A 15,874-nucleotide genomic window follows, 5' to 3' on the forward strand; every position below is an offset into this window, starting at 1 on the left:
TAGAGAATTTCAAGTACCTATGATTATAATATGCTTCGTTGACTACCAAAAGGCATTTGCTTGTGTAAGCTGGAAAAATCTGTGGTCAATTTTAATAGAAATGGGCCCACCAATGCACCTGGTGCACTTATTAAAAATCTGTACCAGTCTAATATAGCGACAGTACGACTAGATCAGAAGTTCTCAAACCAATTCAAGACCGAGAGAGGTGTTAGACAAGGATGCGTGTTGTCACCTGACTTATTTAACATTTATGGTGAACATGTCATGAGGATGGTTTTAGAAGGATGGGCCGGTGGAGTAACGGTAGCTGGTAGAAAAATCTCCAATTTAAGATTTGCTGATGACACTACACTTACAGCAGCAAATGAGCAAGAAATGTTTGATCTTCTGCGAAGAGTTGAGTACGAAAGCAATAGAGTTGGTCGGAAAATCAATAAAGCTAAGACAAAAATAATGGTGGTCGACAGATTTGACACTATTCAACTGACTAACATATTACAGGAATACCAAATAGTAAACACCTTTGTCTATCTCGGGTCTAGTATAACTAACGATGGTAACTGTGAAGCAGAAGTTCGGAGACGTATTGGTATGGCAAAAAATGCGATGAGTCGCCTAACTAAAGTTTGGAAAGACAGATCTATCTCTCAAAATATCAAGATGAGACTGGTGAATGCCCTTGTATTCTCAATATTTCTATACGAAGCAGAGACTTGGACTCTTCGCGCATGCGAGCGCCAAAGAATTGATGCCTTTGAGATGTGGTGCTGGAGAAGAATGCTGCGCGTACCTTGGACAGCTCATAGGACAAACGTTTCCATTCTAAACCAACTCAATATTAAAAAAATACTGTACACAATATGTCTGCAACGAATTCTGCAATTCTTTGGTCACGTGGTTCGCAGAGGTGACGACAGTTTGGAGAGATTAATTGTTTCTGGAGGCGTTCCGGGAAGAAGAGAAAGAGGACGATCACCAACTAGATGGTCTGACCAAATAAAGCATTCAGCTGGAAACTCATTCTGCGAAGCTCTTAGAACAGCTGAAGATAGAGACCAATGGAGAAACATTGTTAGGAATATTGGAAGAAATCACGATCCTCGGTAATGGGGAAACGAGAGGAGAGGGAGATTAATAATGGTTTCTCTTGTTGTTCTTTCAGATTTACTAGTAACTTTCTCTAGGAAAATGTTGAATAAAAGGTATGATAGTCTATCTCCCTGTCCAAGTCCTATTTTTGTCTGGAAAGTTCTGTATACTCTGTTCTGCACTCTAACCTTACACTCGACTGTTGAGAGGGTTGCTTTCACCAATTTCACCAAGTGTATTATGATATTGAATTCTACCATAGCTTTGTATAGTTCGTTTCTGTCTACACTGTCGTAGGCACATCTGAAATCCACAAAGTTGTATTGCCTACCCTTATGGCGACACCACACTTCGCTATGTGTTATTTGTTATGCGCGTTATTCGGCTGTATAGGACGAAGTATGAAGGGTTCATTCGTCAATATTCGCTTGATGCGCGCGCATAACGAGTACGCACAGCAAATACGCCTATCCATCAGGTTGTCGGCTTTACATACTTTAAAGGACAAATATTTGGGGGCATACAGCGTAGCCGCGTAACACAAAGCGAATTGTGGTGCCGCCATTACATATTTTTTGTCATTTTAAAACTATTTATTTCGTTTAGGAGAACACTTTCCTTGGCCCAGGAACTCTGCGACCAAGCTATCGAAGCTCAAGCGTGTTACAGCTTAGGAAACACTTACACTTTGTTAAGAAACTATGATGCTGCGATAGAATATCATCTGAGACACCTCCTGATCGCTCAGAATCTATCAGACAAAGTTGGAGAGGGTAGAGCGTGTTGGTCTCTCGGTAATGCTTACGCGTCACTAGGAAATCACGATAAAGCTCTTAGCTTTGCCAAGAAACATCTAGAAATAAGCAAAGATGTAAGTTTTTAAAGATTTATCTATTTTACAGCATCTTGCAAGCTTTAAATTATGGTATGCGGCAATATAAACAATACTGAAATGTGTATGTGTCAAATTTGTACGAGGGCTATCCAGAAACTTTGTTAAGGGCGGGGCTAGCGCGGCCATCTTAGCATCGTGGCGCTCCTCCGTTACAACAGCTGTTTGAAACTGACACTATGACCCGAGATAAATACAAAGTTTAAGTTAACAGTAAAAACGTCTAACAGCTAATAATAATTAATGATAATGATCCGTTCTTTATTCTGTAAACTACTTTTAGAGATAGTGATTTTGGGTTCAATTAGACATGGGACTATTATTGTTTTTAACAAAGAACAAAAGGATTTAATTTTACTAGTCAGCGCTAATATGCAATGTCCAAATATATTTTTTATGAAAACCTAATTTTTTGGGTCGCACCTATTGTATACAATAACAAAATTAAGTTAATTTGATGTACTGGGTGTTAATTATATTGTTTAATTACGGAAACATGAATTATAAATATTTGAGTTTAAACACATCTTGAACATCTATATTATCGAGAACGTTGGCGTGAATAATGTTTGCAAGGATAATATCATGTACACTAAATATATAAATAATAATAAACATTTCAATATTCATTTCAGTACTGTTTGTTTTGTCGCATAGTCTGGGCGGATTATCGGAGAATAGGCCATTTTAGGGAAAAGTTATTTACCAGCAATTTTATTGCTGGAATCGAATCTTATGATTGTATATATTAATAATACAGGTATGCAAAGTCCGCAGATAGTGTGCTACTTTTTTGTAAACAAAATGGCGCCCGAAAATCGTGTTTTTTCAATTTTTGCTCTAACTCCAAAGATTTTAACTTTACACCAAAGACACTCAAATAAAAATTCACCGTAATTAAATTCTGCATAGAGACGTGTTTTTCCCGATTTACTTCGACGAAAATGTTCCCCGGAAAATGCGAGTTTTCCAACAAAATCTCTTTTTAACTAATATTTTAGATAAGTAATTGTTTATAAATAATTAAATAACTTGGTAATAGAAAAGCTCCTTTCTTATAGATAAATAATTCCAGAAGCCGATGGAAATTGAATGAACAGTTTAGCAACAATTGAATTTTTGATTAAAAATTTACGGTCGCTATAATAACCACAATAATTATGATACATATGAATAACTATGATTTTTGTATAAAAAGACACTGTACCTATCTAATGTACTTTACAGAATTGAAATTGGACTATTTAAGCGGCCTCAGGAATATTTTAAAATTATAAACAATTTTTTGGCTTATAAACAAATAAAATATCTCGGGAAATATTAAATTAAATTAAACCATAAAAACGGTATTGAAAAAAGGGCAGCTTCTTTTAAAAGAAAAAACGTTGAATTGTAATGAGTGGTTCCTGAGATACAACCGGTCAAAGTTGACCGGCATTTACGGCAAAGATATAAACAATAGGATCATAATTTTCGAACCATCACCTTTCTATTTTTGTCCTCTTTCTCCACACCAATGTTCATATCTTCAAAATACTCATAACATATATTATTATAATAAAAACTATCGATATTACGAGTGAAAATTGCTAAAAATAGCAAAATTCCAATCAAAAATTAGGTTGGAGAAAATGTAATCTTCAAAATCGGTATACGTTAAAAAAAATGCATTTTCTCGGCTTCGCATGGAGCAGTTTTCTTCATTCTTTTTTTGTTTCCAAGGAGCTCGAGTAGAGCCGTCTAACTAACTCATTATTAAATGTCACACTTGCTTTTGTTTTATTAAAATAAATTAATTTATTTATTATAACAAAAATTTTTAATTTGTTTAAATAAAGATTGTTTAAATAATTATACAGCTTTTAAATGAGAATATTTGTGTTTCTAACGTTAAAAGGTACACTTGTAGTAATTTTATCTAAAAAAAGTCTACAACTGGAAAAAATATGTAGTTTTCTTTTCTTGTAAATAAATTAATCTATTATAACAAAACAAAAGCAAGTTTGACATTTAATAATGCGTTAATTAGATGGCTCTACTCGAGTTCCTTGGAAACAAAAACAAATAATGAAGAAAATTGCTCCATGGGAAGCCGACAAAATGCATTTTTTTTAACGTATACCGATTTTGAACTTTGAGATTACATTTTCTCCAACCTAATTTTTGATTGAAATTTTGCTATTTTTGGCAATTTTCACTCGTTATATCGATAGTTTCTATCATAATAATATATGTTATTAGTGTTTTAAAGATATGAAAATTGGTGTGGAGAAAGAGGTATGATCTTATATTGTTTATATCTTTGCCGTAAATACCGGTCAACTTTGACCGGTTGTATCTCTGGAACCACTTATTACACTTAAACGTTTTTTCTTTTAAAAGAAGCATCCTGCCGCTTTTTTCCAATACCGTTTTCATAATTTAATTTAATTTAATATTTCCCGAGATATTCTATTTGTTTATAAGCCAAAAAATTGTTTATAATTTTAAAATATTTCTGAGGCTGCTTAAATAGTCCAATTTCAATTCGGTAAAGTTTATTAGATAGGTACATTGTCTTTTTATACAAAAATCATAATTATTCTTATGTATCATAATTATTGTGATTATTATAGCGACCGTAAATTTTTAATTAACAATTCAATTGTTGCTAAACTGTTCATTCAATTTCCATCGGCTTCTGGAATTATAATCTATAAGAATGGAGCTTTTATATTACCAAGTTATTTAATTATTGATAAACAATTACTTATCTAAAATATTAGTTGAAAATTAAAGATTTCGTTGGAAAAATCCGTATTTTCCGTGGAAAATTTTCGTCGAACTAAATCGGTAAAAACAGTCTTGATGCAGAATTTAATTACGGTGAATTTTTATTTGGGTGTATGTGGTGCAAAGTTAAAATCTTTGGAGTTATAGAGCAAAACATGAAAAAACACGATTTTCGGGCGCCATTTTGTTTAAAAAAAAGTAGCACACTATCTGCGGACTTTGCATACCTATATTATTAATATATACAATCATAAGATTCGATTCCAGCAATAAAATTGCTGGTAAATAACTTTTTCTTGTATTTTGCTAATTAGCCCAGAGTAATACTGTATTTCCTGAACAGTAACAGACGAACCTATCATTTTTTGACGTTTTTGCAATATCGCTCACATATAAATTGATGATTTGATTAATTTTTTTGTAGTTGGGTGATTCGATGGGCGAAGCTACAGCAAAAATGAACATCGCTGATCTGAAAAAGATACTGGATATACCCGAAAGTCCCAGCGACGATTCGGACATGACGAAGTCTGACAGCTCTAACAATGTAGGTCATTCGCAATTACATAGGGTGAGGCGTGAAAGCATGGAACAGCTTAGCCTGATTAAGGTAGCGGCTTTGCCTGAATTATTTTTCTTTTATTTTACATTTTCTTTTATTAACCCATTCGCTACCTATCGAAGAAGATGGAATTCGGCTAGGAGCCATTTTGTTGAACGGCACCTGACTGAAGTAACCATATCACGCGCTTGCTCCCAATCGGCAGCCAATGGGTTAATGTCTACACATCATTACGCGATGCACTGTTTGTTAATGTTTTTGTTTGTTTTTAAAAATTGCGATGAGTTTTACTGCTGAACAAATACCCAGGTTATTTAACCTTTTTACTGCGGCTAGTTATAAAAGTAGTATGGTCTCTAGTACGGCTGTTTTATGCCTGTGCTGATCAACCCGGTTATGACTGTTAATTTGTTGGTTTTAGATTCTTCAAATGTATAAATTTTTAAATGTATTGTAAATTTTGATATAACATGCCTAACTCTCTTCTATGGGCAACATACAATACGCAAACAATATCTGATTCTTGCGGTTGCCGCAGCGAATGCCAAAAAAGGCTACGCGTATTTAGCCGGTTCCCGTTGTACGGGCCCGAAATTATTTTACGTATATATCCGGTTCCCGCAGTGAAAAGGTTAAGAAGTTATTTGTGTGTTAAACATAAATTATTAAGAAGTTTAAAAAAAATTATAAATAAAAATACTAAGTTTTTAATCTAATAGCACATAAAATAATATTAAAAATATTACTCTACATCCCACCAGATTGAAAACAATGGGAACCTTCTTGAAATTATTTTATAAATGTTTATAATGTACGCTTGATTCACATACGATTGAGGTTCCATAAACACTTAGCTTACAAAAGAAAAACAAAATTTTTGAAAAATTCACTTTTTCAAAATATTGAAGGAATGAAAATAAATCAGACAGCAAGTTGAATTTTTTTACATATAAAGGAATACTGTACCTTTCATTTGCAATTTTATTCGCAATTTGCAAATTTAAAATCGTTTTACCGCCACGGCGCGCGGCGTCAGGAATTTTTTCAAATAAACATTAATTTTTGGTGCTACGCGCAGGACAGCGGATACGTTTGCTCTGATTGGGCATTCCAATGACCTTTGATAATGATTGATAAATTTTAATTTTTAGTACATTTCGATATAAATAAATAAATTTGTTTATTGCCAAATAAAAACACATACTCTGTCCTTTGAAATAACACTTTTTTTAGCAAAAACTTTCTTTGTTCATATATTTTAACTTAGAGAATAAAAGTTTATTATTTTTAAACATAATATGCAATAATTGTTTAAACAATATTTCACAAACAATAATCAAATTAGTTTGATTTTTGTGGAAATAAAATATTAAAATACAACAAAGAATAGAGTAAGTATATATTAGATAAATATTGGAAGACATTTTGTTGGAAATCAACTTATGTGAATCGAACACCGCTGTCAACACCGCTGAATTTCTGCAAAAAAATATGAGTCACCTCTCAACGTCCATCTCAAAACAGATGCGCCCTGCACTATAAGTCCTCTGAAAAGTATGTTCTCTCTAAGTCTGCAAAGTAGCTCTCCAAATGTATGCCCGGCGAGTGACATTTTTAAGTTTGGAAACAAAAAGAACTGACAAGGGATCAAATCTGGAGAATAAGGTGGATGGGGCAGCAGTTCTTACCCGAATTTGGCCGTTGCGATGGCGGAGGTGTAGGTCGGTGCGTTATGGTGATGGACGAGCACTTTTTCTTCGGCAAGTGGGGCCGTGTTTTCTAAAATTCGGCATAGCAGATCCCTGTGACCGTTTTGCTTTTTTCCAGGCAGTCTTTTAAATCCCAGAAAACGGTGGCCGCGAATTTTAGAAAAATGGAAAATCGATCTCTGATTCAATTCTTCTTTGTGTATAGATTTACTTTCCCTCTCTTCTATTTTCTATAGGCAACTGTAATCCTTATGGATTCTTCTTTTGTCCTTTAATTCGTCCAATTTTGAACATAGGCTTATCCCAGTTTCCTCCATTCGCTTCTGTTTAGTGCTTTCTGTTTCCAGTGCGTTCCTCCTATCTTTTTAATGTCATCTCCCCATCTCATCTGGGGTCGTCCTCTTGCTCTCTTACCTGTCCATGGTCTCCATTGTTGTATCGTGGTATTCCACCTATTGTCAGTTTGTTTGGCGTTATGACCTGCGAAGCTCCATTTTAGCCTGGCTATATGTTGTCCTGCGTCTTTGAATTTTGTTTTATTTCTTACCCAGTTGTTTTGCTTTTTGTCTGTTAATTTTACTCCTAACGTTGCTCTCTCCATGGCTCTTTGTGTCTTCATGGACACAATGATACACATTAGTATCACTCTTATGGATTAGGATTAGACGATTAAAATAATGGGTAATTGTTCGACAGTATTCATAAATTATAGCATTTTCCTTATGTTGATTAAGAGTAGATATTATTTAGAGAACAATTAGTGCCTTCAGTGAAAATATTCGTAAAATGCTACAATTTAAGATAATACATTTATACATGTTCATTGATAGCATGGTTGTTGAAGTGCATTAGGCCTTTCATGTTTTTGTCAGCATGTTGTTTGTTTGTTCTTATTCATTTTTTTAATTACTGACCTTTACAATTTACTGCCTTACTATTTGAGAATTTATTTTTAACTGTAATACTTTTGGATATTATAATTGTTGGATTCGGCATATAGCATTAAATTTGGCAACTGCGCACGTGCGACACCGCACTCACAGATTATATGGTAGGTTTACACGATACTGTTGACATTTGACTTGATTTACTGGATGCGTATGTGCGCATGCGCTGCAATTTCGCATGAAAACTGTGAAGATAATAAACTGTGTGATAAATCAAGCTGAAGTCAACTAAAAATAGTAGTAATAAAACTTGTCATTTGATTAAGATTAATTGAATAAGTTTTTAATAAATAGATTGGTAATTTGTGTTCCCTCGTATGGTTGTGTCGTTCCAGTTAATTCTCATTGATTCAGCTCTATTTTTTGATATTAAAATAAATACTCACAGTTATTTACTACAGTGGAAAATAACGACACAATCGTCTAGCATAAAAAATAACTATTCTTTTTCTCATGAGCATCTTTCAGTGCGTCACAGTTTTTCGTTTTCTAACGCATTAAATTGTATGTGACAGAAAAAAAGGCACGTCGGTGATTACAGACATTTATAACATTTATTCTAGTTGTCGATAGATGGTGCTATAATCGAAAAAAGAATATTTACGAATTATACAGGGTGTCCCGAAAAGATTGGTCATAAATTATACCACAGATTCTGGGGTCAAAAATAGGTTGATTGAACCTCACTTACCTATATACAATAGTGCACACAAAAAAAGTTACAGCCCTTTGAAGTTACAAAATGAAAATCGATTCTTTTTCATATATCGAAAGCTCCTAGAGGTTTTTTATTGAAAATGGACATGAGGAATTTATATCGCAGCAACATCTTAAAAAAAAATTATAGTGAAATTTGTGCACCCCATAAAAATTTTATGGGGATTTTGTTCCTTTAAACCCCCCCCCCTCCCAAACTTTTATGTACGTTCCAATTAAATTATTATTGTGGCACTATTAGTTAAACACAATATTTTTAAAACTTTCTTGTCTCTTAGTACTTTTTTGATAAGCCAGTGTTTATCGAGATATTTTGAATATTTGTCGTATCCACCACATATTTGTATATGGTTAAGTATGATTATAGACACCTGTTAATAATCTGAAAATTTATTTATAACTTAAATTTTTTGGTATATTTTGAAAAAGAAGCCATATCTCGATAAAAGTTGACTTATCAAAAAAAGACTAAAAGGCAAAAAAGTTTTAAAAACACTGTGTTTAACTAATGGTACCACAATAATAGCTTAATTGGAACGTACACAAACATTTGGGGGGTTTAAAGGAACGAAACCCCCATAAATTTGTTATGTAAATATAGTAAAAAAGAAGCCGCATCTCGATAAAAACTGGCTTATTGAAAAAATACCAGGAGGCAAAAAAGTTTTAAAAACGTTGTGTTCAACTAATGGTACCACAATAATGAATTAATTGGAACGTACACAAAAGTTTGGGGGGGTTTAAGGGAACAAAATCCCCATAAATTTTTTATGGGGTGGACAAATTTCACTATAATTTTGTTTTAAGGTGGTCCTGCCATAAGAATGATACATGCCCGTTTTCAATAAAAAATCTCTGAGAGTTTTCGATATATCGAAAAAAATCGATTTTCATTTTGTAACTTCGGAGGGCTGTAACTTTTTTTATGAGCACATTTGTACTAAGCTAAGTTAGGTTCAACCGAACTATTTTTGACCCCAGCATGTGTGGTATAATTTATGACCATTCTTTTCGGGACACCCTGTATAATATATCTACGAATATAATCTGTACAATTTATATGACTATACAAATCAAAGAAAATACCATTTTATAAATGCAATAAACACAATTGATTTGTTTTTATGCCAAATTGCAAATAAAATATGATAACTGTCAGATTTAACTAAAATGTCATGTTAGAATAAATGTTATAAATGTGTATTATCACGGACTAACCTTTTTTTTATCATTTGTGACATACTGAAAAATGCTCATGAAAAGGACCATAGCTTAAACATAACGGTACATTTTTGTGTTTTTTAGATATATGCCTAGTTCAACAATTATTGTTCTATATATTTATCCAAATTTTTGACGTTGAGTCCTTTATAGTTGACTCCAGATGGCAAACGTCCAGGTCTCTCTTTACCACAGAAGAATTCTCTAGCCTCCATTAAAGCAACGGGAGGCGAAGAAGACGACTCATTCTTCGATCTGCTATCACGATTCCAGTCGAAGAGAATGGACGATCAACGGTGCTCGCTTACCATCGACAACAAAGAAAATAGGAACACGAATAACATTCAGTACAACAACGAAACTCCAGAGGACCTCATCGACATGATCGCCGGAATGCAGAGCAAGAGAATGGACGAACAGAGAGTATCACTGCCTCATTTACCAGGTGAGGTCTACATATTTTTTCATATAATGAATCACTCAATTTTGGATCAAAAAAAACTTTTGGATCTGCAGGAAAAAAAATTGTATATAGCATCTGCGGGATGTAGAAATAAAACATGTAAGGTTGAATTGTCTTTTTCTTCTTCTTTTTTTTTTCTCAAAATGTTATTTTAAGCGATTTTACAGTGATTTGGTATTTATTTAAACACATTTGCATTTTCTATCGTAAAGTGTCAATGGAAAACATAATATTTTAATAGAAGGGACTCAAAAATGGCATTGTAACAAGTTATTTTCATTCAAAACAAGTTTTTGATCAAATTTTATAGTGTAGAAAACGTTAAAATACCGTGTTTTTCCTCCATTCCCAAAATATGTCATAATCGATTTGACTGAAAATTTTCCCACAGATAGCCAAAACATAGGACTATAAGTGGTTAGAAGGATTTGAATTATATTCCAATACCAAAAAAGTTACATGCAATATCATAGTCAAAAATATAGGCGTCTACTGTAACTACAATTAACTCAGAAAATATCGACCTCACGACAAAAATTGTTAAAAAGAAATTGTAATAATTGTAAATACGATTTATTTGGAACAATTTCAGTTCCTACCATTTTTGTCTAAAAGTTAAAAATTGCGGAGATATTGAGCAAAAACGGTTGTCCTTTAAAGTCAAGATGGCGGCTAACGTAACGGAGGAATTCATTCGCGATTTTAAATTTAGGCTACTATTGACTATCCTAAAGATTAGAAAAATAAAATTTTGGGCAGCTCGGCATGCAAGGTCAAATGCTATCCCGACTGGACTAATATACCTTTGAGTCTGATATTATTGTATGTAAATTTTTTGATAATGTAATATAATTCAAATCCTTCTAACCACTTAAAGTCCTATGTTTTGGCTATCTGTGTGCAAATTTTCAGCCAAATCGATTATGATGTATTTTGGGAATGGAGGAAAATGAAAAAACGCTATTTTAACGTTTTCTACACTATACAATTTGATCAAAAACTTGTTTTGAATCAAAGTAACTTGTTATAATGCCATTTTTGAGTCCCTTCTATTAAAATATTATTTTTTCATTGATACTTTACAATAGAAAATGCAAATTTGTTTAAATAAACACCAAATCACTGTAAAATCGCATAAAATAACATTTTGAGAAAAAAAAAACAAGATTTTTGACCTTGAATATCTCATTTTTACGTACCGCAGAAGCTATACACCAAGTTTCAGAAAAATCGGAGATCCAAAAGTTTTTGCCTGAGTGATTTGACATGGAATGTAAATATAAGCATATACGAGACCCATTCGTAAAATAAGGTTCCTATGATTTTTAAAAATAGAATCTTTATTTTTAATCAAGTGTTCCTTTAATTTCGGGAATAAAAGTGATAATTACTTGGGGCTAGGTCCAGACTGAAGGGGGGGCAGAACAGTCCAGCAGTTGTTCAGTTTGATGTTAGACATGAGGTCGAGCGTTGTCAAGCAGAAGCCTAATACCACTGGACAATCGTTCTGGCACGGCGGTTCTGGATCGCACGTTTCGGCTTTTTTAATGCCTCGCAATATCTGTCGGAGTTAACTTGTGACGGGTAGGGCAGCTACCGCTCACTACGGTTACAGTTCCGGCAAAGCATCTCTTCAGTCCAAAGTACCTTTGTCACGGCAGAGTTCCAAATTACTCCATTGCATAACTGCCGTTTGAGTTAATTCCCAGTTCAATACACCGATTGGAACTGATTTCATGTACACTCCTTGGGTCCATCGGCGAGGTGGCAGGTAGTGGGGTTGCGCTGGTATCGAAGCGCATACGGTTCTCTTCTGACGAGCTGTTGAATGCCGAGCGGGAGGATATCGTTACAAACTGTTGTTCTAAGAGGGAGTCGATTAAAAGTAGACCCTTCCTGTCCCAAAAGGCGGTTGCCATGACTTTCCCAGCAGACTTGTGTGAATTGTGATGTGAGAAGTCTCAGGTATACGCAAAGCAAGATCGTTAATGGTGAACCTCCGATCTTCAAGCAATATTCTTTGAACTTTTTCGACAATTTCGTCTGAAACTCAAGGCTTTACGCTTCGATTTTCATCGTGAATTTCCGTTCGACCTTCATTGAATTCTCTACATTTGCGCACATGTTGAACAGATATGATCTTTCCCCATAAATAGGGAACTTGCATATAATTTTAAATTCGAAAAAAGGTTACAAGTCACAACAAAACATAATTTAAAACATGTATCAAAGATAAAAGAGTTGTTTTTGTGTTTCGTTTGACCCCTAAAGACGATTCTAAATTCAAAATATAGCAGATAGCCCAAAACGCGTCGTGACGTCATATGGTTGTATGTTTACATTCTGCACCAACAAGGTAAACAAAATTGTATGGTCCTTTTCATAGGCATTTTTCAGTGCGTCACAAATGATAGAAAAAAAGGTAAGCCCGTGATAATACACATTTATAACATTTATTCTAACATGACATTTTAGTTAAATCTGACAGTTGTCACATTTTATTTGCAATTTGGAATAAAAACAAATCATATGTGTTTCTTGCATTTATAAAATGGTATTTTCTTTGATTTGTATAGTCTTATAAATTGTACAGATTATATTCGTAGATATATTATATAATTCGTAAATAATTTTTTTTTCGATTATAGCGCCATCTATCGACAACTAGAATAAATGTTATAAATGTCTGTAATCACGGACGTGCCTTTTTCTGTCACATACAATTTAATGCGTTAGAAAGAAATCGAAAAACTGTGACGCACTGAAAGATGCCTATGAGAAAAAGAATATATAATTTTAAATTAGACATTATAAACGTCTGTAGAAAATACAGTTATGCGACGTCACAAGTGTTTTTGATCGTTTGAACTATTTTAAATATATAGAAAACTTGTACTTTTACAAAATGGTACTAAACAACACTTATAGTGTTTTCTTTTATTTTCCATAATAAACCTTCTTTCCTTTCCTTCAAAAACTGTGTCAAACTCCAATCTCAACAAACTGGTATCAAATGTCATTAGAATATAAATATTTTTCCCTTATTCCGCGACGATGAGCTGGCCAAATACCCAACTAGGTGGAGGTCAATAAACTAAAGAAGATAAACTAAATATAAACATAAATAAAGTACAACTATGTGACGGCACGGGTCGTTTGAACTATTTTAAACGACAGAAGATTTTAAATTTGTACTTCTAAGTTATTATGAGTTTTTAAAGCGTGAAATTTTGGAAATCTCATTTTTAAAGAAAACTGAACATTATTATGTAATAAAAAAAATGTGCAAGTTCCCTATTTCGATTAACTGACAATGAATGTCAATAGGTGAAATACGTTTTGCCTTTAAAGAACGTATCACCGCACGATTTTCGCATCTGGCAGAGGGATAGTTGATAAGGCAGTGTTGCCATGTTTCTCATTTTACGAATGACCCTCAGATAATATGTTTTTATAGGTTTACAATCCAACTCCCGCCAAAGACTCTCCGAACCGAACCGTTCGAATAGCGTCAACAGCGTGCCTGACGATAACTTCTTAGATCAGTTGGTGCGATGCCAAGGTTCGCGTTTGGAAGACCAGAGATCTCCACTGCCGGCTGCAGCGGTCGACGCTGAAACGGACCCGCCACCTCCCGCGAGCAATAGCAAAAGCGGAGCCACAGTTCCTGACGAGGATTTCTTTTCCCTGATCATGAGATTCCAGTCGGGTAGAATGGATGACCAAAGGGCGTCGGTGCCACGAAGGGAAACTAGGTAAGTAAAATTCAATGATAAATATTTACTGCCTTACTAATAAAACACTCGTATTCTAAGGTTATTCCGTATTTATAGCCCGATCAGGGAACGCAAAATTTTACGAAAACCTCCAAAAAAATAAAGGAAAGATGAAAATTTGGCAATAGGTAGTTGAAATTGTCTATTATTATATAAGAAAAAGTTTACAGTTCTACATCCCCTTCATTTTACAATAATTGGAAAATACTGGGCGAAAATTTTTTTCTCGGGGGTAAAAAAATATACGTTCAAAATAAGTCCGGAATTGGATAAAATGACTAATTCTAAGTAACTTTTGTTCTATAGAGTTTTTTACTAAGTCAATACTTTTCGAGTTATTTGCGAGTGAATGTTTTCTCATTTTTAACCGAAAAAAAAATGTTTTTGGACGGTTTTTCGGAGATAACTCAAAAAGCAAGTATTTTAGCAAAAAAAATATTCTTAGTAAAAACATAGCTTATAAAAAATTGAAAAAAATGGTGTATGCGTGTGGTCTGCAGACCCAGTAGAAGCAGAGTTGCAGCTAATGAAATGTAGGTTCTTCTTCGTCAAATTAAAAATCGAATATTTCAATGTGAAATAATTAAAAAACGGAGCACTTTTCGGGGAAAATTCATTACAACTTTTTTGAAGTGTTTAAAAAAAGGTTTATTGTTGTTTTTTAAAAAAACTTCTAACATTAAAAATAAGTGAGTTACGCTCAAAATATTGTTGGTCCATTTTATTTTTTGGTAAAAAAATGGCGAAAATCACCCCTTAATTAGCTTCTCAAATAAAATTAATCGTTACCGCTTTACAAGTTATGTACTTTACTTATACAGTACGTAAATCGTTCGGCTGGACATAGGGATTATACATTGAGAGAATTGTGGCAACTGCGGTAACCTGTGTTAGTTGAAGCGTCTGTTCGAGTACGAATTATTGGTGTAATAGAGCTGTTAGAACGAATAGAATGTGTGAATTTTGAAGCAAGGCTGTCCATAATTAAATCGAAAACAAAGTTTATGATTAATGAGTTAATAAGTTTACTTTAATTTTTAAAATATTTATTTTTAAAAACTAATTTCAAAACTAAACAGTTTTCCCATTCCCTTAGGCCAAAAATATTTAGCTACTACATTGTAATATTTTGACGTTTATTTGTGTCAGAGTTGTCAATTTTGAGGTTATTGCCCCTTAATGCTAACAACCATCGTGTTATCGAGAGAGCTTAGTTGCCACAATTGTCTCAATATAATACAATGTATGTATTTATGTATCTAAATATGTACAATGTATGTTCCCTATGTCCAGCTGAACAATTTACGTACTGTATATTGTTTATATTATCTATAAGTTTCATTGTTTCAAAGTGCTCAGTTTTGAAAAAAATTGGATTTAAATAAAACATTTTTTTTAAATTTGAAAAAAATCGTAATTGTTTATGGAATGAACTTAAAAACAATTAGGAATACCAAAAATCTCAAATAGTAATAAACTGTACGTTTTGCTTTTCTGAATAATTTTGATTTTTTGTTTTCTTGTTAGAAAAAAATTGGTTATGCTATGGCTGTTCAAAATTTGCCTAAACTCGTGATTAGTTACTCGTTCAAGCCATTTTAACTACAGCTTTTTCAAAACGAAGCACTTGGAACCAATGAAACTTACAGATCATATAAATAATACATAGACAAAGTAACTTGTGAAGTGGTAATGTTAAAATGTATATGTGATTCTAATTAGG

At 33.4% G+C, this 15,874-nt stretch overlaps 1 protein-coding gene across 2 annotated transcripts in view; it reads left to right on the plus strand.

The window, feature by feature from the left end:
* LOC114341849 (G-protein-signaling modulator 2) overlaps positions 1-15,874 on the plus strand; it is a 57,132-nt gene that overhangs the window by 31,215 nt on the left and 10,043 nt on the right. Inside the window, exons 5-8 of one of the 2 annotated variants that reach the window (XM_028292660.2) lie at positions 1,699-1,963; positions 5,181-5,366; positions 10,066-10,357; positions 13,833-14,130. In XM_028292660.2, coding sequence (XP_028148461.1) covers positions 1,699-1,963; positions 5,181-5,366; positions 10,066-10,357; positions 13,833-14,130 — 1,041 coding nt within the window. The remainder of the gene's footprint in view (positions 1-1,698; positions 1,964-5,180; positions 5,367-10,065; positions 10,358-13,832; positions 14,131-15,874) is intronic. The other variant, XM_028292666.2, reaches the window with a different exon arrangement.

The sequence above is a fragment of the Diabrotica virgifera genome, chromosome 8 (assembly GCF_917563875.1).
Source record: "Diabrotica virgifera virgifera chromosome 8, PGI_DIABVI_V3a".
Lineage (NCBI taxonomy): Eukaryota > Metazoa > Arthropoda > Insecta > Coleoptera > Chrysomelidae > Diabrotica > Diabrotica virgifera.